General features: G+C 42.0%; 1 protein-coding gene across 1 annotated transcript in view; it reads right to left on the reverse strand.

The window, feature by feature from the left end:
• The window catches only part of LOC147717840 (uncharacterized), an 87,538-nt gene extending 64,705 nt beyond the window's left edge, over positions 1-22,833 (reverse strand). The window contains exon 1 of the mRNA XM_086920566.1: positions 22,729-22,833. Coding sequence (XP_086776692.1) covers positions 22,729-22,792 — 64 coding nt within the window. The 5' untranslated portion in view covers positions 22,793-22,833. The remainder of the gene's footprint in view (positions 1-22,728) is intronic.
• Between the last annotated feature and the right edge of the window lie 2,233 nt (positions 22,834-25,066).

The raw sequence follows: 25,066 nt of genomic DNA on the forward strand, positions 1-25,066 counted from the left end.
ACTATTCCCACTCCAGAGAGTGCAACAGTAGGGAAAGTGTTGGGTAGCAGGAGAGTAAAAATTACTATTCCCACTCCAGTGAGTGCAACTGTAGGGAAAGCGTTGTATAGCGTAGGGCTAAAAATTACTATTCCCACTCCAGTGAGTGCAACAGTAGGGAAAGCGTTGGATAGCGGGAGGGTAAAAATTACTATTCCCACTCCAGAGAGTGCAACAGTAGGGAAAGCGTTGGATAGCATAGAGGTACAAATTACTATTCCCACTCCAGTGAGTGCAACAGTAGGGAAAGCGTTGGATAGCGTAGGGGTAAAAATTACTATTCGCACTCCAGTGAGTGCAACAGTAGGGAAAGCGTTGGATAGCGTAGGGGTAAAAATTACTATTCCCACACCACAGAGGGCAACAGTAGGGAAAGTAAATACTTCATATATGAATAAAAATAAATTAAATTAAATATTAATACCAATTACAAATAATTTAAAATAATTAACAATTGTATATAATATAATAATTAATCAATAAAAAATACAAATGAAAATTAATTATTAAAAAACTTTACCAACTAATACAAATTATTTTCCGATTAACAATAAATTAATTAACAATTAGAAAATAATTAAAAATTACAACAAAAATAACCAATAAATACATTTAAAAATGTAATTATTTATAATTCAATTACTTCCCACCCTATTCCCCTATAAACCCACAACCCACTAATGAAAAGAAATTAATAAAATTAACATATTTATCAATTAATCAATTAAATAAAAATAATTACCAATTATATGTTAATGAATTACCAATTAATATTTAATTAGCAATTAATTCAAAATAAATACCAATAAATAAATTAACATATTTAATTAATTATAATTAAATTACTTCCCACCCTATTCCCCTATAAACCCACAACCCCCTCCAGAAAATAAATTAAAAAAATTAACATAATTATCAATTCATCAATTAATGAAAATTAATTGCCGATTATATTTTAATTAATTAGCAATTAATAATCAATTAACAATTCATTCAAAATAAATACCAATAAATAAATTAACATATTTAATTAATTATAATTAAATTACTTCCCACCCTATTCCCTTATAAACCCACAACCAGCTACAGAAAATACATTAATATATTTAACATAATTATCAATTAATCAATTAATTTAAATTAATTACCATTTATATAATATATAATTTACCAATTAATAATTAATTAACAATTAATTCAAAATAAATACCAATAAATAAATTAACATATTTAATTAATTATAATTACATTACTTCCTACCCTATTCCCCTATAAACCCACAACCCGCTACAGAATTGTATTACACAAAAATGAAATACCATAAAATTAATTAATTAAAATAATTTATAAAATAAATATACACTTTTCACACATATAGTAACATAAAAAACACTTTAAAAAATTGATATTAACTTACTTACCTCAAATTTGTTATTTTTGTTGTCGATATTTTGTCCATTCTATATTTTGGATTCAATATTAATGTTATTCTATTCGATATTTTTGTGGTCTATATTCTGTCCATTCGATATTGAGTCCTTTCTATATTTTTAATTCGATATTAATGTAACTCAATATTTAAAACTCGATATTTTGAGTGTATACCATTTTTGCTGCTCTGTATTTGCATAAAAAATGTATTCGACTTCAGTGGGCTTCTCCAAGTGTTATTTTTTTCTTCCACAGGTCCGTCTTAACAATGGAAGAAACCTTTGAAAAAGCATCTTGCACAAGGGTGAATTAAACTTAAGTCTGTGTGGGAGCAGAATATGTGGGGGGTCCTCCCTTTAGGGCAGATGGTCTTGCATCCATTACTCGAGGGGCTAACTTTCCATTGTATCTCTGCAGACCTCCAGAAGCTTAAAGCTCCATTCCAGTACTGAAAATCCAAACGGCGATTCTGGCCCTAACTCCTGGTACAATGCCTGGCTTGGATGGCCTCACTTTGGAATATTATGCAACAAATGAGTCTCTCCTTGCTCATATGCTAGTAAATATGGGCCAGATGTACAAAGGTGTTTGTGACTACCAAATAGTGAATTTTGCAATTCACTATTTGGTAATCACAAACAGAAATGTACAAATGTGTGTTTAACACATTTTGCAATTACCAGTTTGTCGCAAATAGACCTGCCTCATGAATAATAATGAGGTAGGGCTCGGTTTGCAACCCATTGGGAATCGCAAAAATCACAGGAATAATGGCCTGCTGGGATAATCAGACCACCATATCTAGGATTGCTTTTCAATAGAAGATTTTTTTTAAAATGCAGCCCGTTATTCTTAAAGACTAAGCCTACTCCTAAAAAACGTTTTTGCAAACATTCAGAAAGGGGGCCCTTGGGGATGCTTCCATTTGCGAATGGGTTACCACCTACTTGAAATAAATAGTTCAATGCAATTGTTTTGCGTCCGCATTACGGTTGCAAAACATTCACACATACCACTGCGATTTGGTATTAGAAAGGGACGCCTTAAACACTCCCCTTCCTAATACCGAATCGCAAACCCAAATTGCAATTCAGTAACAGGTTACCAAATCGCCAATCAGACCTTCGTATATTAAAAAATGCCATTTGGGGACAAAAAAAGCGTTATACATCTGGCCCCATTATTGCTGAATTTTCAGGAAGGTGTCCTCGCACCATCCACACACGAGGCGGAACTCACTTCCATACTGAAGCCTAATCGTGACCTCATTAAAATGACATGTTATCTTACATTATCCATCCTAAATACTGACTACAAACTTATATGCAAAATTGTGGCTCATGGATTGCTCACCCATCTCCCATGCGTCATTAATCCAAATCAGAATGGGTTTATTCTCAAGGTAATACTCCCCTAAATATTCGTCACTTGTATCACGTGATGGAAAAGGTTGCATGCATCTGGCTGGAGACAGCAGACATTTCCATTGACCTTGAACAAAGTTTGACAGGTTGAACTAGATGTACGTCAGAGTGTCTCATTTTTAATCTTCCAGCTAGGACAGCCTCTGCCCCTCTGCTGGGCTTGCTTTACTAGTTACCAATTCGCAAAAGAATCATCTTTAAGGCCTGCTGCTTGACTTGCAAGTCCCTGCAGGGCAAGGCTCCGAGCTATCTTTCGGCTAAGCACATCCACTATTGTCCTTGTTGGGCTTTGAGATCCAGGGACAAAGCCTCGCTTTCAGTTCCACATATTTCCAAATTTCGTTCTGGCTGCATATCTTTTTCTTACTTGGTTCCCTTTTTGTGGAACAAACTTCCATTTCACATACGCCTTTAGGAAACATCTAAAAACAGCATTATTTCAGGCTTGATCAGTCTGTTGCTTTCCTCATAAGCTGTCGGGGCTGAGATACCCCTTCCAGGGGGATTTGTGCAAACTATAAGTTAAATTAACAACAACAATATGCTTGCGGGGCCTCAGAGGTTCAGATTCGGTCCTCACCTGTTGAAGTTGGCCAAATTGTTGTATACCTCCCCTATCGACAGAGGGACTAGACAGGAATGCCCTCTCCTCCTCTTCTTTGTGTTGGAGCCATTGGCGAGTTCATGACGGGCAGGCAAGGGGCATACCGCTGGGAGATGAAATACATGTTATATCGTCATATATTGACGACATGCTGCTGTTGCTGTGCTCATTTGGACATACGTTACACCTATTTCTAATACCCAGAAACTTGTTCATGTCCTATCCAGTCTTAAAGTTAATCCTAATTAAACTTTCCTTTTTCTTCTGTGCCAGGATGTAGTCCCTCCGGAGTTTAGCTTTGGAATGGACCGCATTCAATGGGTGGCTCAGTCCTATAGGTATCTGGGTATTAAAATATTCCAATCCCCAAATGAGGAGGGTATTATTGGTGGCACTTTACTTACACTTCGAGCCCAAACTGTGTTCAGGAATATTCTACCTTTAGCAGCCATGGGACGAATAACTCTCTTTTTACCACTTTGCGAATCTCCCAGCTGTTATCCCTCTCAGGATGTTCAAAGAACTTAATACTCTGTTGCTGGAGTTAATATGGGGTGCTGGGTGTCGGCGGATTACTCTTTTCAAGCTCAAACTTTCCAACAAGCGAGGCAGCCTTGAAGCGTCCGACTTTCAAGCCTACCCCTCCCAGTCCCATCAACCACACAAGCAAACAGCTTAATTGCTTTTTTAGTTTCATGTTGCAAGGCCAAAGCTGCTGTATTAACTATGCAAGTATGACTTTGTGTACCAGTAATGGATGTTGACTAAAACATTGCATTATCTTTTTGAACATTTTGTATGTGTTTATAAATGTTGTACAAGATCTGATTTAAACTATCTTTTCTTACACATTTTTATAACATTTGTCAGTCACAGGACTATAGGCCACACACGATGAAATAATGATCTAAAGCTATGATGGCAGAGGGAGTCTAGGTGTTTGTGTGCAAGTTGAACGTTGATTGTAGAGCGACAAAAACAGCCAATTGCAATTCACTTCTTGAAGCTCCCTTTAGAGCAGGTACATGTGTTACTTGAGTTACAGTCTGCTACTGGATACACTGCAGGTCGTATTGACAAAATATACATATGAACACGCGTCTATACTTTATGGCTGTACATCAAACAGAAATCATAGTGGACCTAAAAAGCTGCAATGTTTTCCAGGTATACCTAGTACTTAATTTGCCCAGGTGGTTGCCAGTGGGCACCACCGGCCCTACATTTAAGGGACTTGGACTCTTGTAACAGCATTAGTTAATTTGTGCCACTGGGCCTCACCTGCCCTCACTGTAGGGGACTCATATTTTTTCACAAATTAAGCTCTGTGTGACAGCATACCTAATTACAGACGTTGACAGGGAATATCTGCTGACTGAAATACATTTCCAACTTTCGTTATCCTGTAATACTTATTTCTAATAATACTTCTTGCAACCCAAAATCTTAAATAAAGGCAGCAAAATGGCACTGGAGAGGGAAAATGCTATCCAGTCTATAGGAATCCTTATTGTGATTACTCTTCGGATTCTTTCCCTTTCTTTTATGTCTAGATTTTATTTGGAAAGGACTTGTTCAAGTTTTTAATGTTCTATATAAACTATTTTCAATAGCCTGTTTTTATGAGTCTAGAGCACACTGTATCATGTTAATTGGTATGTTTTTATTCAAATGTTGTAAATTTGTGCTTTTATTGTTTTTAACCGAAAATAAAGCCTTTTGACTGACTGACTGACTGGCTATCCATAGTAAAACCGTTTATGCCTGCTAGGGTTCTTTTAGCAAATGTATGACACATTTAAATGCAGCTGTCTCTGAAGTTAAATGTAAGTACCAGTGAAAATTGATGTGTGAATTAGGCCCGCGCAGTCCCGGCATTAGAACATTTTCTGTCAACAACCAATGATTCATGAAAGGTAAGATAAATGATAATGCCTCTTTGGGCGAGTATTATACATAGTGTTCCTGGTGCACTATGGGCATGTGAAACTGCTCTGAGCGCCCTTTGGGTACAATGGTATTGTAAAAGGGCCTGCAGATGCGTGTGTGTCCCCTTCTGTAATACAGATTGCTCTGGCGCACATTTTGCACCAGGGCTATCATGAGAGGGCGTCCCCTCATTTGCATGGGGGCGTGACCCCACTAAATAAGGGAATTTATTTGCATCTGCATCCACGCTGTATTATCGGCGTAGGCGCAGAGGCAAACAGGGCTTTAGGAGGCACACTGAAAGTGCGCCACAAAAAGGTGGCGCACTTTCAGTGCGCCTCCTAAAGGCAGCCCTCTGGGGGGTGAAACGAGGTCCCATGGATCCCTCAGACATCCCTCTGACAGCCACTCACTGCACCTGCCTGCAAGGGGATCTCTAAACCCTTAAAACTGCACGGGGGTTGCCGCCTGCACAGTAAAACACAGACGACCTTTCAAACAGTTGCTGCATATTTCACTTAAATGCACTGCCCTGGGGGCAGCATGAGTTTGCGTCTGCCCTAGGAGCAGCACATTCATTTGAATACGTCTCACTTTCCTTGTTTGCGCAGGGTGCACCTTCTGAAAGGTGCATCATGGGGCAAATAAGGACAGTGCTACTTATGTTTTTATAAGGCCCCTGGTCTGAATAGAATTCATTATTTAAAGAAACTGATCCTACCCCATATTTGGAAACAAAAGTCATAAGCCAAAGAAGAAAATTACATCATGAAATCTGAGTAGAGCCATACCCCATTGAATATCTTTTCTTTCCTAAACCATCTTCTCTAAAAAGCACACTTGCCTTCTAAACTTAAACTGCTCTTCAACACATCAACAATAATTGTCCCTTCAACATATGCCCACCTACTAGCCTTGGCTGTTCTTCCTAGAAGTAATCTAGGCAAAGATGTGTAATACCTATGTGGAATCTATTTATTGCAGCTTAAGTAAGGATTTCAGAACAGAACTTCAATTTTATTAAACGTTTCTTAATGGCAGACAATTCGGTCAATAGTTTCGTTTTGTAATTGGATGGATAGACATCTTTATTTTCTAAATCAGTCACAGTCTATATGTACCACAATGTGACTGTAGTTGCTGTCATGAACATGTTTGGTAAAAACAGCGAACTCTCTCCTGTTGGCAGTAATTTTACTCCCTTAGACTCATTCACTGGGTCGGTTAATTTACTGCCCACAGACCCTCTCACATAGGCAATTATTATACTCCGTGTAGACTCACTCATTTTGCCAGTTATTCTACTCCATGTAGACTATGTGATTATTTTACTCCCTCTCCCCTTGCCCCCTGTGAACTCCATCCTTAGGCCAGATACTTAATCCCCACAGACTCATTCACAGGGTCAATTATTAAACTATTATTCATAAAGGAAGAGGCTTAGAAGGAAAAACAAGCATCAAGGGCGCCCTCTACTCAACATCAGTATCATATGCAAAAAAGCCCTTGTTGCACGTTACACATGAAGTCGGAATTTTAGCGGTTCCCCACTTATTTAATTTAGGTGAGAGAGGTTCTAGTACCTACTTATGAACCAACCATATGTGTATTTAAAGATATATGCTGGTCTTGTGCTAGAAGATGATTCTTACAAGTGTAAGAAAAATACAAAATGCGTGTGTTTAGGAAGTGCCTTATGTAAGCAACCAACATGGAGCGATTGGCAGGTTCTTGCTAACTTGCTCACTCTCACACTTTCCTAAAGAGGAACCAAAACCAACACCCAAAACGTCAGGCAAAAAGTATATATATGACATGAAAATGACTTACTGTGTACTGTACACATCTAAACTTGTGTGATTTCTACATTAATTTTAACATAGGCATGAGTTACATTTACACTTTGTTAGACTACTCCTATCTAATCAAAAAGTGACACACTTTATCTGTAAATTCATATTAATTGACAATGGCATTTGGAAAGGGGCGACCGAATCGGTCCCCCCGAACGTATGGCCGAGTGCCTCGATCCCCCCGGGAAGCCATTTTGGGCGGGAGGCGCGTCTCAGCTGGTATGCCCGAAGCGGCGTAGCCGGGGCGCGCTCGTTCCCGCCCTAGAGTGGGCTGGCCTAGACACCGACGCAGCCAGCCACGCCCTCAGGGGCAGGCAGGGGCGGGTATACGCCCGCCCTGAAGACGGATAAAAAGGGACGCAAGACCAGAAGACATCCTCTTGTTCTTGTGCTCTGAAGCTGCACCTCCTCGCTGCACGTGAGCTCGGGACAGAACGAAGAGCCAATTTTGAGCGTTTTAATCTCTCTCTTTGTCTTTTAGATACTTCGTCTGAAAAGATGCCCAAGAAAGGAGCGAAGACAATGTCGACTGACCAGTTGGTTCGGGCCCTCATGAAGGACATGTCCGAAATTAAGAAGCGGTTGGCGGAGCGAGACGGCGAGGAGGGATCGGGGCGTCCACCGGCCGGAGGGAAGCCAAAGAGGCCGAGAAGGGGGCCGGTCGTGGGAGACGTCCCGGTTCCCTGTTCCCCGCTCGAGGCGCCAGCCCCGGTACCGGCCCCGGTACCGGATGAGGGGAATCCGATTCCCGTGGTAGTCACCCCGACGTCTGCCGAAGATATGCCTCCCGAGTTGGCGGCACAGTTAGCAGCATGGTTGGGGGACGGTAATGGGGGCGCCATGGCTACCGAAGCGCAAGCACTCATAAAGCAGTTGCGCGTGAAACGTGATACAGCCAAGGTGCCCGCGCCGGATGCGGCGATAGACAAGCCACGAGGGACGGAAGCAGCGTCCGGCGCAGGTAAGCGGCCATTGCCGATTGCAAGGGATGAGTCAACACCGTCTCGTAGAGAAAAATTGGGGCAACATGTTCCTTTGCCGATAAAGGAAAAGATTTGGGTGGGGGAATACGTTAACATTTTCTCCCTGCTCGTTGATCACTATGAGGTCGAAACTGTTAAGGGTCAAAAGGATCTGATGCATCCGAGTGTTTGGCGCGCAAAAATGGCCGCCTTTAAAGTGAATGAAAATATTGGTAACTGGGGTAATGCTTGGGGAATTTTTACGGCAATTTTGGGGGAACGTAGGCCTGATTTGCTCCCTGAATTTCCAGTATATCAGTCACGAATTATGGGGTACTCGACATCACACCAAGGTAACCAATGGTTCTGTTATGACAACCTTTTCAGGAAAGCGATGGAGCATAACAAAAGTTTAACCTGGGACTGTTACGATTCTTTAACATGGAATAAGATGAAAGAGTCGGGGATGTTGAAAGTGCCGTTGGTGGGGAGTGCTGTTGGTGAGTCCTCCCGCCAAAATGGGGGGACACCCTTTCGGTCGGGTACGGGTACAGACGATTACCCGAGACCCGCCGGCAATACAGGGAAGAGGGGGTTCTGTTTCAATTTCAACAGAAGTAAATGTACTAGGCCCCCGGGATCTTGTAAATTCAAACACGAATGTAGTGGTTGTGGGGCACCCCATCCTGAGTCCTCGTGCAGAGCCAAATCGGGTGAAAATGGGGGTAGAGGAGGCGCTAAACAGGTCTAATATAGTCCGAGGGGCGCCTTTACCAACCCCGATTGATACCCTGGCGATGATTCCCTGGCTCAGCGAATACCCAGATCGTACTTCTGCTGGGGTGCTACGAAACGGTTTTTCATATGGTTTCCGCATCCCGGTGGGTAACTTTCAGGGTGTCGGGACGTGCAAAAATCAACTTTCCGTCTTGCAGCATACGACTGTAGTACAGGATAAGATCCGGAAAGAGGTTACCCGAGGTCGGGTTGCCGGCCCGTTTCCTGTCCCCCCGGTACCGAACTTTGTTTGTTCTCCTTTAGGGGTGGTCCCCAAGAAGGACCCGGGTGAGTTTCGATTGATTCACAATTTATCAGCCCCTCATGGCCTTTCTGTAAACGATGCAATTAATCCAGAAATGTGTTCGGTGCGGTACGCATCATTCGATGAGGCCGTAGCCATTTTGAATCGCCTGGGGCCCGGGACGCTGATGGCGAAATCAGATATCGAGTCAGCGTTCCGTTTGCTCCCGGTATACCCGGAAGACCAACGTTTTTTGGGATTCATGTTTCAAGGTTTGTATTACATGGACAGGTGTATGCCGATGGGGTGCTCGATATCTTGTGCTTATTTCGAGAAATTCAGTAGTTTTCTACAATGGGTTTACACGAAGAAAACAGGTTTTCGGAATGTGATGCATTACCTCGATGACTTTCTGTTCCTTGGGGCCGCTGGGGATGATGAATGTGCCCGGGCCTTGACTGAATTTTGTGTTTTAATGAATCAGTTTGGCGTGCCGTTGGCACCAGGTAAAACTGTGGGTCCCACGACTTGCCTCGAGTTCCTCGGGATCGAGTTGGACTCTAGTGAGGGTTGTTTTCGTTTACCAGCTTCCAAAGTATCGAAATTCAAGACAGCCCTGCAAATGTGTATCACTGCATCTAAAGTTACGCTGCATCAATTGCAGCAATTGGTGGGGAAGTTGAATTTTGCCTTAAGGGTGATCCCGATGGCCCGCCCCTTCTCCCGTTCGATTGCACAGGCGATGGTCGGCCTAAAGGAGGGTCACCATCGCACGAGGTTATCGGCCGAGGTCCGCCAAGACATGCGTATTTGGTTAGCATTTTTGGCGGATTTCAATGGTCGAGTCGTCTGGAACAAACCGGCCTTGTCCTCTGAAGAGCTTGGTCTATGGACGGATTCAGCGGGAAGCATGGGTTTCGGCGCCATCTTCGGCACAAAATGGTCGGCACAAAAGTGGCCAACATGGTGGCACGAAGAGGGGCTGACGAGTAATATTGCTTTCCTTGAGCTGTTTCCCATTTTGGTGGCCCTCAGATCCTGGCCCGATGGATTCAAAAATCACTCTGTCATATTTTGGTCTGACAATATGACCGTTGTAGAATGCATCAATAGTCAGGCAGCACGTTGTAAAATGATTTTGAGGCTGCTTAAAGAAATTGTCTTACTGTGTATGCAACTGAACGTGGTATTCAGAGCAAAACATGTCCCGGGGGTGATGAATCAGGCTGCTGATGCACTGTCTCGTTTTCAAATGCAGGCTTTCTCGGGTTTCCTTCCCTCAGCGGACCCCGAGCCAGCACCCTTTCCCGAAGCTCTCTGGTCTCTCGGTGCCCCGAACTTCGTTACCTCGTGGGAGAGAGTCTAGCACCAAGGACGAGGAAGGCATACGAAGGGGCGTTTCGGGCTTATTTAGCCTTTTTGGGGACTGAGAGAGGGGGACTTTGGGGGCATGAGGATTGGGTAGTACATTTTCTGATGTCCTTGCGTAAGGCTGGGAAGTCGGTGGCTACAGCCCAGAGGCATCGTGCTGCCATCTCCTTTGTTGCCAGGGCTCATAATATCCAGGACCCGACAGCGTCTTTTGCTGTACAGAAAGCGCTGCGTGGGTGGCAACGCCTTGAGGGTCGCAGAGTAGATGAGAGGCGCCCGATAGGTCTGGATAGGTTGTCCCAGTTGCTGGCCACACTCCCCGACATATGCTCGTCTCAGTTCGAGGCCTGTTTGTTCCGAGCCGCTTTTACGCTTGCATTTCACGGGGCTATGAGGATAAGTGAGCTGGTGGCAAGGAGCAAGCGGGATGTGGCGGGGGGTTTGTGCCGGGAACACGTTCAGATCAGGGGTGAGACTATGACGGTATCCTTTGTCAAGTCAAAAACCGATCAAAGTGGGGTGGGAGACTGCATAGTCATTCGCAGGATTCCAGGGTCTTCCATGTGTCCGGTGAAGTGTTTAGAGGATTACCTAGCACGTAGGGTGGCATCATGGGGGGGGACAATGTTGAGACACGCGGACGCCACCCCACTGACGAAGTTTCAGTTTCAGCGGGTGCTCGCGATGTCAATTACCGCAGCGGGCTTGGACCCGGGTGAGTTTGGGACCCATTCCTTTCAGATAGGGGCTGCCACTGAAGCTGCAGCCAGGGGTCTTAATGTGGAACAAGTAAAACGAGTGGGGCGTTGGTCCTCCAATTGTTATAAGAGGTATGTGCGGTTGCACATGTTGTGAAGCTGTAATAATGTACTCACGCTTCTTGTCTTTTGTTTGGTTTTCAGTTACGCAAGCCTTCGAGGCGGGGCGGACTATGCAGTCGACCCAACACCGGGCCAGCGGTCAGACATCACCGGCTGTGAGAAAGGAGGTGTGGGTCGTGGGCCACTCATACGTGAGGCGTGCCGCAGACGTATTCGAAGCAGGTGACATGATTCACGTAGCTGGGGAATACGGGTACAGGATGTCCTTCTACGGAAGGGGCGGTCTCTGTATTGACCAGTTTCAGGCATACTTTGAGGGTTTGTTAGGGCGGATGAGGTCACCGCCGTCTATAGTCATAGTACATTTAGGGGGCAATGATTTGGTCACCACCGGTAGACGACTTCTCCTGGAGGCAATGCTTTCCACTGTAAGTTGGTTGGCGAGGAAAGTTCCGGGGTGCATAATTGCGTGGTCTCATATGATCCCACGAAAAGTGTGGCGGGGGCTATTTCGATCCCTGCTTTGAACCATTCTGTTAGGAAACTTAATAACAAAATGAGTAGGTTGTTCCGTTCCAGGACATTGCATTCTATCTCGCACGGTTGTATTAATGATGACAGTATGTATCTGGGGGATGGTGTGCATTTGTCTCGGGTGGGAAATGAGTTACTCATAGGAGACTTCTTAGCATGGTTAAAAACGTTGGAACATGACCTTTAGCTAGGATTTTTGTGGGGGGCCCGGATAGCCGGTCAACTATCCTGGCCTGTGGCGGTAAGGTCATGATCGGTGAGCACTAATTAGTAGATCCCTATGAGTGGGCGTCACCCAACACGGATGGGAGCGCTCGGGAGAGGTGGCCATTGGCCCCTCAATGGGGAGGCGGTCCCTTCTAAGGATGGGTTGCCGGAAGTAAAGGAAAGGCGGTCAAGGCCCCTTCCTTTGTAGGAGGGGTTACAGCCCCCTCCTGGGGAATTTCCCGGGGCCAGTGACATCTGCGACGGCAGATGCGGTAAGTTGTGTGGGGTTGGGATAAGGGCCACGATACCTTCTAGATACCTCACACGAGTATTCGAACGACCTTTAACTGGCGTCGAGTTTTAGGTGCCCCCGTCAAGTCAAGGGAAATTGGTAGTAGTTGCACTTGAGGTACGCCTCCGTGCTGTCGCCCATCCCAAGTGGGAGGGGTAAGTCTGGTTAGGGATCTTGACACCGGTTATGACCTTGCCGTTGGCCCTTAAACGTTAGGTTGTACAATTTCAATATGTCAAGAAATGTTTTGTAGGTTGCTAGTTCGGCTAGGAGAACCTCTGTATTAGAGAATCTGTTAAGGTTAGCCAAACATCGCAATATGGTAATGAAATTGTACATAACATGAAACGTTTAATGTTTTAATTTTGTTTTAATAAATACGGCCGGGATGGTCACTCCATCCCACTTCCAAAAACTTCAAGAACTGTTTCCGGTTTCACTCCTTTTGGGGATTGTGTTGAGAGGGGGTGGCGGGTATCTCGGCCATATGGAAAGGGGCGACCGAATCGGTCCCCCCGAACGTATGGCCGAGTGCCTCGATCCCCCCGGGAAGCCATTTTGGGCGGGAGGCGCGTCTCAGCTGGTATGCCCGAAGCGGCGTAGCCGGGGCGCGCTCGTTCCCGCCCTAGAGTGGGCTGGCCTAGACACCGACGCAGCCAGCCACGCCCTCAGGGGCAGGCAGGGGCGGGTATACGCCCGCCCTGAAGACGGATAAAAAGGGACGCAAGACCAGAAGACATCCTCTTGTTCTTGTGCTCTGAAGCTGCACCTCCTCGCTGCACGTGAGCTCGGGACAGAACGAAGAGCCAATTTTGACCCACCCACCAGCCCCTGAAGACAGCCAGTTGTGTATAATAAAGTTGATTAATTTTGTTTTGTTTTCGTTTACAGGTTGTAGTGCCATGTTGATTTTGAGTTAATAAAGAATGGTCGTTTTTGAGGATGTTTGCCATTAAAGATATTCAGTTTAGTGTTGAATTTTGATGTATGCTCTTTCGGTCATAGTGGCCAATGTATTCTTAGGTTAATTTGCACTGTCGTATTTAGTTTGGTAGGCGGTAAGGTCATGATCGGTGAGCACTAATTAGTAGATCCCTATGAGTGGGCGTCACCCAACACGGATGGGAGCGCTCGGGAGAGGTGGCCATTGGCCCCTCAATGGGGAGGCGGTCCCTTCTAAGGATGGGTCGCCGGAAGTAAAGGAAAGGCGGTCAAGGCCCCTTCCTTTGTAGGAGGGGTTACAGCCCCCTCCTGGGGAATTTCCCGGGGCCAGTGACATCTGCGACGGCAGATGCGGTAAGTTGTGTGGGGTTGGGATAAGGGCCACGATACCTTCTAGATACCTCACACGAGTATTCGAACGACCTTTAACTGGCGTCGAGTTTTAGGTGCCCCCGTCAAGTCAAGGGAAATTGGTAGTAGTTGCACTTGAGGTACGCCTCCGTGCTGTCGCCCATCCCAAGTGGGAGGGGTAAGTCTGGTTAGGGATCTTGACACCGGTTATGACCTTGCCGTTGGCCCTTAAACGTTAGGTTGTACAATTTCAATATGTCAAGAAATGTTTTGTAGGTTGCTAGTTCGGCTAGGAGAACCTCTGTATTAGAGAATCTGTTAAGGTTAGCCAAACATCGCAATATGGTAATGAAATTGTACATAACATGAAACGTTTAATGTTTTAATTTTGTTTTAATAAATACGGCCGGGATGGTCACTCCATCCCACTTCCAAAAACTTCAAGAACTGTTTCCGGTTTCACTCCTTTTGGGGATTGTGTTGAGAGGGGGTGGCGGGTATCTCGGCCATATTAGTTTTGTTTAATTTACGCTGCCTCCTCAAGAATATGGAAAGTGTTGTGTACACAACATGAGTGTCTTGGTGCTTTAATTTACAAAATCTACTGCACAGTTATGTATTGTGAGATCATGTTTAACTTGTGGCACACTCATGACACCAGGAATACTAATTTTAAAGGTCAGTTGTTGTCAAAATGAAAAAAAAACATGTCCGTAAATATCCAAACCAGGAAAAAAAAATCAAAGAAAGGTACACCCAACCACTAAACAGCCCAATGTTTACTCTATAGAAACCTGGTCCTAGATGATTCTGAAACAATGGTTGGTACCAACAAACATACATGCTCTTCATCTTCTTTCTAATCATTATATCATTACTTGGTAAACTGCATGTTTCTTCTCCATTGTTATGCAGGGGTTTTACAATTGTCTCCTTTACTTTTGGTGCTATGCTCCAGAAAATGTGTATCTACCGTTTATAGTAGTATTTACATAGTTTAATCCTTATTGCTAAGAGTTGTGGTAATACTTTTGTAGACCTTTGTGAAGTATCACTTTCAAACCATTCTTTCAAAATGTGTTGAAGAGCGATAATTTACTATATTTCCCATGTATGAATAGTCTTTTAATTTAGTCATTCACTCTCTGAAACATTTCTTGTGTTGATGTTTGCTCACAACCACTTCCAGTTTTGGGTCAAACTCTTTTGTTCGATTTATGGATATTTGTCTTCCCTTTAGGCGTTCCCTGTAGAAATTGGAGAAGGCATTGAAATATAGAAAATTTCCTTAGTTGATGTTTGGAGACTTTGTCACACAGATCTTCAAGAGTACAGTTATTTCTCCCCTCCACACAAAACACAATCCCGTATTGACTATCTCTTTTTTAGCAAATCCCTTACCCAACATGTTCTTCACTCAGATATAGGCTCTATCCTAATTTCTGACCATGCCCCGGTCTTTGTTGATTTTGAAATAGTTCCCTTTTCACCATCCTCCGTACAGGTGGTGTTTCAATAATTCCCTTCTTGCAGACCCTAAATTCTCCAGCCAATTCAGTTCTTTTGCTGCTGACTTTTTTCCTACTAATACGGTTTCCGACTCTTCTCCTACCATGATCTGGGATTCTTTTAAGGTGACTGTACGAGGCTTCATAATCAATTTTATTTCTCAGAAGAAATAGAATTTTGAAAAACAATCTACCCAACTTCTCACAAAAATTAAACAATTAGAATATGCCTATTACCATTCATTTACTGACTCTTCTTTAAAAGACCTAATCTCTGCTAAAATCACTTTTAATAAATTATCCTCTGATGCTGCAGCTTCTTATCTCTTGAAAAGTAGCGCACGATATTATGGAGGTCAGAACAAAATGGGAAAACTCTTGGCCAACTACCTAAAATCTCGCCGTTACAGAACTAGGATTACATCCATAACAAATTCTGATGGTGATTCTCTTTTTAAAGATGACAATATTCTACAAGAATTAGTCTCCTTCCATAAAAATATCTATACTCCTGAATCACAACCGCTTCAATCTGACATATCCTCTTACTTTCAAACTCTTACTTCTCCTTCTTCCGCCCATGTTAATTTTGACTCACTTGAAGTGGATATAAATAACTCTGAAAGAGCTCTCCCATGCCGTCTCAATCTTAAAACGTGGTAAGGCCCCTGGCCCTGACGGATTTACCATGCAAATTTTTCACAACTTCTCCTTCCTCACCTCCTTTCTCTTTTTAATTTTTTTAACACAAATGGTTCTTCCCAAGGAACTTTTCAAGAAGCTATGGTCTGTCTAATTCCTAAAGATAACAAAGATCCCTCCTTTTGCAAAAACTACCGTCATATTTCTCTTGTAAACACGGAGTATAAGATCTTTGCAAAAATACTTGCACTGCGTATCGATCCCATTTTACCCGAACTTATTGGTCCAGAGCAATCTGGTTTTGTCGAAGGACGCTTATCCTCTGACAATTCTAGAGTTTTCTTTAATGTTCTTAGTAAAGCATCCTCCTTACATTATCCCCTGGCGGCCATTACCCTTGACGCAGAGAAAGCCTTTGATAGAATTGGTTGGGATTTTATATTTCACGCCCTCAAATGGATAGGCTTTCCTCCCAAATTCATCTCACTTATTTCCTTACTGTATTCTGGCCCTAGGGCTTCTATTTTTGCCAATGGTAAAATCTCAGATTACTTTTCTCTTTCCAGAGGTGTTCGTCAAGGATGTCCCCTGTCCCCCTTGTTGTTTATAGTGGCAATGGAATCCTTTCCCACGAAAATAAGACAAGATGCCAAAATTAATGGGTTTCAGCTTGGCTCAGACCATGTTAAACTGTCTGGCTATGCTGACGATATCCTATTATACTGTTCACATCCAGATATGTCTCTCCCTTCCTTTCTTCAACAAGTTGATCTTTCCTCACAAATCTCCGGTTATCGCCTCAATCGGGACAAATGCAAGGTTTTACCCCTCAACGTTCTATGTCTACGCCACTACTTTGATCAAACAGGATTTTCCTGGCAACCAATTAAAGTAAAATATCTAGGTTTATGGTTCTACGCTAATATTTCTGACACTTTAAAATTCAATTTTGAATACATTACCAAGAAGTTGACTGACTTAATTACCAGATGGCATCTCCTTTTTCTTTCATGGTGGGGCAGATTAGACTCTATTAAAATGATGTTAGCCCCTATAATTCTATATTCTCTTTCTATGATTCCTGTTCGTATCCCAGGTTATTATTTTAAACAAAACGATTTGATCTTGCTGAAATTTCTGTGGAAAAATAAACCCCCTCGGATAGCCTTATCAAGTCTTAAGAAAGATAAATTAATGATGGTCTCAAGTTTCCTGACTTTAAATCCTATCACCTTGCTTTCTCTCTTAAGCAAGCTTCCAGGTGGTTATCTACTGAACTCCCCTCCCATCCTCCAGTATGGCTATCCATTGAAAAATTCTTTGTTTCCCCTTTTGATCTGCCCGAAACTCTTGCATTTACTGCCAACTCCTCTTTTTGCAATCTTCGGTTATTGCTCATACTCGTCAACTTTTAACTCCCCATCTACCATCTTCTTATCCTTCTTTAATTTCGCTGCCCTAACAGCCTATTTGGTGCAACAAATTACTACGCATCAAGAATCACACCTTTTATTGGAAATCATGGAGATCTAGGGGTTTAATATGGATCTCTCAACTTTTGCATGCAAATATACCTTTATCTTTTTCTGATATGCAATCTCTTTATCATCTTCCTAATTCTTGTAAAAAACAATACGATCTTCTGCTCCCTGCTCTTCAGCATTATCTTCAATCATTACCTTCTTCTCCTATTCTTCCTCCTTCATGCTCCACTATTTTTCCTCTTCTGATAACGGCTTCTTCTGCTTCTAGTATATACAAATGTCTTTTATCTCCTACAGAACGGATTAAGAAAAAGACTGAATTGGCTTGGGAACAAGATTTGTCCTCTTCCTGGTCGGTTTCCCTTTGGGACAAACTCTGGTTAAAAATCCATAAAACCTCAAGGGCAGCTAATACAACCCAAACCCTTTATTTTAGTTTCCAACGCTTACTGTACTCCCCTGCAAGACTGGCTTCCTTTTCCCCAGACCTTTCATCTACATGTTGGTCTTGCTCATCCCCCAATGCAGATTTACTCCACATGCTTTTTCTTTGTCCAAACATATCTATTTTCTGGAAATCTATTTGGTATCGTATTAACGTTATTTTTAACACAAAAGTCCCCTTCTCACTTCCAACTGTTTTCTTAGGTTCCCTATCTCCCTCCTGGCCTCAATCCCCTTCCCACTTTAAACTACTTGACCTTCTAATAGCTATAGCATTTCACTTGATAACCTCTAACTGGAAAGACTTGTCAAAAGTTACTTACTCAGCCTGGTGGAATGCCATATGTTTTCATCATAGACTAGATGCAAATTACGTTACTCCTATTTCCCTGGCAATTAACAGAGATTTACTATGGATCCCTCTTACTTCATATCTATCCACTCTCTCTTCCTCATGTCCCTCCACTAATACGCAGGCTAATAAACCTGATGAAGTTCATAAACCGCCATGATTATTCTCTTGTTGTCTCTCTCTTCGCATTCTGTACAATATTATTGCTTCCTCTATTTTTTATAGATTTTTACACCTACATCTTTATTGTTATGTATACGCATACAATGTATATTTTTTGAAAATTGTTACTTTGTTTTCTGCATCTTTTCTATTTGTCATTTCCCTTTCCCTACCCCTTTTTCCCCATTTTTTCGCTCATACATTATTGTTTATTGATCCCTTATTTATGCATCGTTAATGTATGCTTTTATATTTATATTTACATTATCTTATATGATGCTCTCATGTTGTACTTCTCTTTGTATTTGGTTTCAATAAACTTGAACTTAAAAAAGAAATATTGAAAATAATCTTCCTAAATTAACTTTAATTTTGTATGTCTCTTTATGATACCTCTTTAACGTGAACCTAGCCAGTAGGCAGTGGAGCGCTGTACATGGTCAATTGTGTTCATAATACACATATCAGCTACATTTCCACTGGACAGGGTATATATGGATGAAGGTGATGGAGCTGTAATGTTCTCATTGTGTAGGTTACAAAGGGGCAGTAAAGACATATCCTTCCTATTGTTATAGTAGATGCATTTTTAGGAAATATTTTTTGATGTTTTTGTTATGCACTTTGCATTCCATTACTTAGCCTTTATTTGACCAAACAGCAGGAAAATAGGAGAATTGTTAATTCAACCATTTACCTTGACCCTTGTGCTTGTAGTTTTAGTATGAATATGTTCAATTAAAAAAGACTGATTTAAACAAGTCGTATGCAAGCATGAAGATGTTGAAATGTCTAATCTTCATACTACAGGGCTTTCCAATACAGCAACACACATCAACCATTTACCTTGCCCCTTGTGCTTGTATTTTTAGTATGAATATGTTCAATTAAAAAAGACTGATTTAAACAAGTCGTATACAAGCATGAAGATGTTGAAATGTCTAATCTTCATACTACAGGGCTTTCCAATACAGCAACACACATCACTTAGAACGGGTACTTAGTTAAGGAAATTGCGTGAAAATCAGGAGGGTTTTGGCCATGTAGACACATTCAAAGTGTTGATAGTTTAATGGATGATCTTAACGGATCTGTGTTTTTTAGTTTTTTTGTTGTTGAAGGTGGTGTGGCTTGGTTGAATCAAATTAGCTTGTGTGCAGGGTATTCTTCATTAACAGTCAACTCCTACAACATCTAGTTTTGAAGATTAAAAACCAACTTTTTTATTCAATTCTGTTCCTGTGGGTAAATATGTCTCTGTTCCTTTTCATCTTCTTTCTAGGCTTTTTTAGTAAACTTTGCTGTATTCCTGAAAATTCTGAGTTGGTGAAGAATATATATTTCCTATGTTTCTTTACATAAACTAAAATAAAAATTTCTCTAGAACTCCGATCTTGCAGGATGGAAAACCAACACAATTGCTTTGCTCCATACCACTCCAAAAAAACTTCTGACCGACATTTTTGTATTTAAGGGGATCCCCTCAAATTCTGCTAACTTCTGTCTGTTAATGGAAATGATCCTGCTTGTGTCTATTTCTATTATCATTTTTTCTTTGCCTCACATAAAACTATGTCTTTTTCTGAATTATTTTGCATAGGTTTACTGTAGGTGGACTTTCTTTAATAGGAAAACACACTGAGAATATCAATGGAATCTATCCACACCAGTGGTAAGACATTTGTGATTCTGAAACTAAAGTAATGCACAAATCTGACTGAAACATTTTGTTACTATACAGGGTTACATCAACGTAACTTTTCTTTCTGTTAGTGAATTATGTCACATATGGATATTGTTACAGTGTTACAGGATTGCTCCCTTTTTCCTAATATAGCACAGTTCTGGATTCTGAAAGAAAGTCATAAACCTGGAGTGCAAGTGTACTGCACGTAGGTAGAGATTTACCACTGTCAGCAATTCACAAGTATACCTGAAAATTTGCAACAATTTCAGATTTCCGGGCCCATATTTTGAAAACTTTATTAAATTCAGTTGTCCCATGCAAAACACGTGGAGATTTTCCCACGAGAAATTCATCAGTGTCAGTGAAAATGAACTCGCTCTCCACAACAGTTTTTGGGGTGGGGTGGCTCCTTACGGCTCCCCTTCATTTAGTTCTGACGTTGACTGGAGTCAATCCTTGACCTTTACTAGGGTGTAAGAGGTCTGAGAAAAGCTTGTAAATACCCACAGACCTATGTCATTACATTCATAAATGAGTGCAAAACTATCTATTCTGAATTAGAAATGTACTTTTGCATCCTTAAATAAGACTGTTTACACATGTGAGTCTGTATTAAATGCAAACATAACTTTGAGATTTGGGCCTATGGATTGTGGCACAAGCAATTTGTCTCAGGCTGGGCATATTTTTAGCAGTCTTATTTAAAAAGTTTTGTCATCTCCTTACCTCATTTTCTTAACAAATACATGGCTAATTAATATCCATGTTGATTTGTTTCAAGAATATGCCATGCCAACCAATTAATTGGTGATCTTTTCAGAATGACATAGGAGCAAATTGGCATTTTTGTCCCAAGTCATAGAAGTAATTGTAACTGGATTGCAATGTGAAAATCTAGATTGTATTTCATTGAAGATTTATCAAGCATACACCACAAACATAAGCCCCTGTTGTGGCATAAGCAATTAGGTATTGCCAATGCCTCTCTGAATAGTTCTCATTTTATTTTCATTATCATTTTAGGAGAAGAAAGGGCAAAATCAGCACCACACCTATCTCTGCTGTCAAGTCATTTTACCAGATATTTATATAAATCACAGTGACCCTTGTCTATCACTCACTGTTTACTAGTTAATTTATATAATGTAATGTAATAATGTAAAAAATCCTTTCTCACCTGAGCAAATGGTATCAAATCTTCCAAAGTAGGAAAATAAACGGGTATTAATCACATGCAGCGGACCCCAACATTCCCTTCAAAGGGGTCAGTTCCGAACTCGTTTGGAAGGGCTCTGAATTGATTTCGGCTTGCCCGAAACCGATCCGGAGCCGGAGCCCTTGTTTTCGACCGACTCGATCCCAGTTCCGAACGACCAAGTATGATGCCTGGAAACCTTTTGGGTTGACCAAATCGGTTCTAGAAGGCATTCGGACAGGACGAGCCTTTCTGGAGCCGATTCAAACAGCTCTATGGACTTGGTTTCCTAACGAGTCAGTATGATGACCGATTCAGACAGCCTTTCTGATTCAGTTTTCCCAGAGCGAAAAGGCTACCGGAATCGGTCTTTGGGGGCCCATAGAAGGCTCCCCTTTATTTGGGGCCCTCCGAATTGGGCCCGTGGGGCTACCCAGGGGTCCCCCTTTCCAACCATGCACAGTGTGCCAGGCACCAAGGGGTGCCCGCAACAGGGTGCATGATTTTCTCCAACCACCCCTTTCTTATATGGGCGCCTGTCTACTCGTTCGGAACACAGGCCTCCATTGAAGTCAATGGAAGTCCGACCGAATCGTATCCGGATGCATACGGATGCATCGTTCGGTCAGACTCCCCCGATCCGAGTTGTACAGAAAGCATTCCGGAACCGAGTCAGTCGGTATGCTTTCCGGACGAGATTGGAATTCACCCCAAAGTCTTTAGCAAAGTTGGAGGATGTAACGTCAAATACTACATTTGAGATGGATTTTGAAAAATCACCATCTACCATACATATAATCTCCACTGAAATAATTGCATGAGAATTTTTCCCCCCAAAAATATTTTCTCCTTCAGGAAAGTTGACTGGAATTCATCATTAGCTGCGGAAACAATTCCAGACTTAAATGTATATATTTATGGTATCATATCTTAAGCAACAGTCATATGTTAAAGCTTTTACAGTGGGTCTGAGTTTTTAGGAAAACAACTGACAGAAACACTGGACCTTGATCTGCAGATCTGCACAGACGTTTAGAACTTTTTTGGCCTCAGGAAGTAATTTCTAAAATGTTAAGACTTCTTTCGAACACTAACACAGGACGAAGGATGAAACAGAAAAAGGGGTCAATTCAATGAAACAATTGATCAATATTGTCCAATGGGTCCCAAAAATGAAGAGCTATTTATGTAAAACCAATATTTTTTTTGTCAGGTGTTGGTAAATCTAGATAAATAGCTCACACATTTTTCGCTTGGATCTCCTTTTTTAAGTTAGCTCAACTGGGGTTTTCCTGAATTAGTATACTACCTGTATCTTACAGTGACTAACAAGAACTTTCATTTGGTGAAGAAAAACGTCAATTAGTACAAATGAAAATTATTAGTGAAAATTGCATTAGCAGTCATACATTGTAGTAGCATTTAAGAAAATATACACCTAGCTAAAAAAGTAAGTAATTTTTGCAATCTTACCAGAATAAATTGTGCATACCAGCTCAAAAAACAAGATTTGAAATGACAGACGCCACAGTTCCATTCTTCTGCCGACTGCACAGCAAAGAGCCCTTGCAAAACTGAACCTTCTTTAGCAGAGGGCTAGGTATTCAGAGCTCCCTGCCCCTCCCCAGACCAAAGGTTGTGTGGTCATTAAATATTTCTGTGGTCAGTTGTAGGCTGAGAATGTAAGATGTTCTTTTCGTACAATAGTGTGCAGTCAGCCAGGCAGGCCCATATTTGGTAATGGAGAGAAGTGAGCTTTATCAATAGGTGGGACTATGTGGGCACCTATGACAGATTGTATGTATAAGATTTTGAAGACAGTGATAGATTGGAACCAATTAGGCAAAACAGACAGAGATGAAAGAAAAAGAGTAAAAACATATGAGAGCATAGGGCCCTGACAAATTGTATTTATTGATTTCTTGGTTGTCTTGAAAAGTCACAAATAGATGGTCAGTAGAAGGAAGGCCCATCAATCTGTGGAGATCAACACACACAATGCATGAGGATAAGGAAGAAACTTTCTAGAATTATCTTCAGGTGAAATTTATTAGTGATTTTTATATGACTGAGGCAAAAATCATGTGGGTGACCATGTCTATCTGAGAAAACTGTGAAAGGTTTTGAGGGGCTAAGGGTATCAGGATTACTTATGCAGCTAGCCAATTTTATGGTCAACAAAAAAGAAGTATTTCATGAAAATAAAGTTGTGCCATATGAGGTCAGTGCTTGAGGTGGTTTATGTATCCATCTGAGCAGAACCAAGATCAAGTAGCAGGAGGCAGTTAGCACCTAACCAGAGGAAATAAGTGCCTTATGTATATTTTATGTCTTTTGACTGCCTCTTTCACCCCAGAGTTGGATTCCCCAGTAGTTCCGATAGGCCTTAATAGACATGAAGTCAGTGATGCACAGGACCACCCCACGCCGCATCTGTGTCAGGTAAGGCACTGAGCAGAATAGTATGTTCATGTTCTTTAACAGTGTAGAGTGGCAGAGTGGCAGGCATTTGCTTTTGGATTTTTGGATTGTTTTCTAGTGGAGGATATCCTGACAAACATTGGGACCTCCGGGTTCTCAGAGGAGAGACCTCAAAGTGTGCAGGTTGGCTCCTTAGTAGCAGTGTGCTCAAACTGAATGATAGTAGGGAAGGCAACAATGTTATCCTTTCCTCAGATGCGATTCTCCGAAAGGCAATAAACATCTGACATGGGAAGGTCACTACAATGAGTTAACATAATGCGCTCTCCCTGATCTTCTGAAGGACTCTTGAAATGAGAGAAGCTAAATAAAAGGCATACAAGAATGTCTGTTCAGTTGAAAGTAAGGACACCCTTAGGGAGCTGGGCCCATTGTCCTTGAAGGAGATAAACTGATCACATCTAGCAGTAATCATCAGCTGAAAGATGGGGGAAAGATCTTACTGTACAATTTCCTATGTCTGTGTTGAGCTGAGATGCTGGTCCAAGCTGGCTACTTGGTGCTTTCATTCTTCCCAATCTGAGAGCAGCAGTAACCTACTGTGCTGTAATGCCCATTCCCACAGGGCAATGTCAGCAGCTAATGCTGAGGAGATCTGGTGCTTTCTTAATTCTTCAAATAGAAGAGGGCTCTGGTATTGGTAGTGTGGATCTTCACTTCCTGCCAGTGGTCTTGACGGTGCTGGAATGATTGCTGTAAGCTCCAGCATGTTTATGTACAGTGACAAACCTTACTTGTCAGACAAGGTGTTGGTGGCGAGTGACCCACAATGCATTCCACCGACACTCGATTGTTGGTGTTGAATGTGAGCTGTGGATGTGACAAATCACAATAGATTGGGAGCTTATGGCCAACATCTTAAATCTGGAAAAAAGGATGGGCTTGAGCTTATCACCCAACAATTGTTCCAGTGTTTCACCAGAGATAACCAAAATGAACACATAAGGAACTGGTGCTGTAGAACTACCCCATACATGTAGTTCGAGTACCCACTGAAACCACCAGGCTGACTCAGTCTTTTGCTCATGAAGTGACAACCATCTGGATGATGACTGTTACCCTTTGTGGACGAGAAACGGCCTTCACTGATCTTGAGACCAGGATTGCCCCTATGAACTGCATCCTTTTGGATGGCACCAAAGAGTAGTATTTCACCGAGCAACCAATAACGTATTTATTTCGGAGGGTCATTTCAAGACCAGATTCTGCTTCCTCTTTAATGACGACCAGATAAGACAATCCTTGAGATATGGATAGGCGCAAAACTTGCTAGTATAGCCAGCATCTTGCAAAAGGTGCGGCTTTGAGACTGAAGGGGCAGTGTACTGTA

This window comes from Lissotriton vulgaris, chromosome 5 (assembly GCF_964263255.1).
Source record: "Lissotriton vulgaris chromosome 5, aLisVul1.2, whole genome shotgun sequence".
Lineage (NCBI taxonomy): Eukaryota > Metazoa > Chordata > Amphibia > Caudata > Salamandridae > Lissotriton > Lissotriton vulgaris.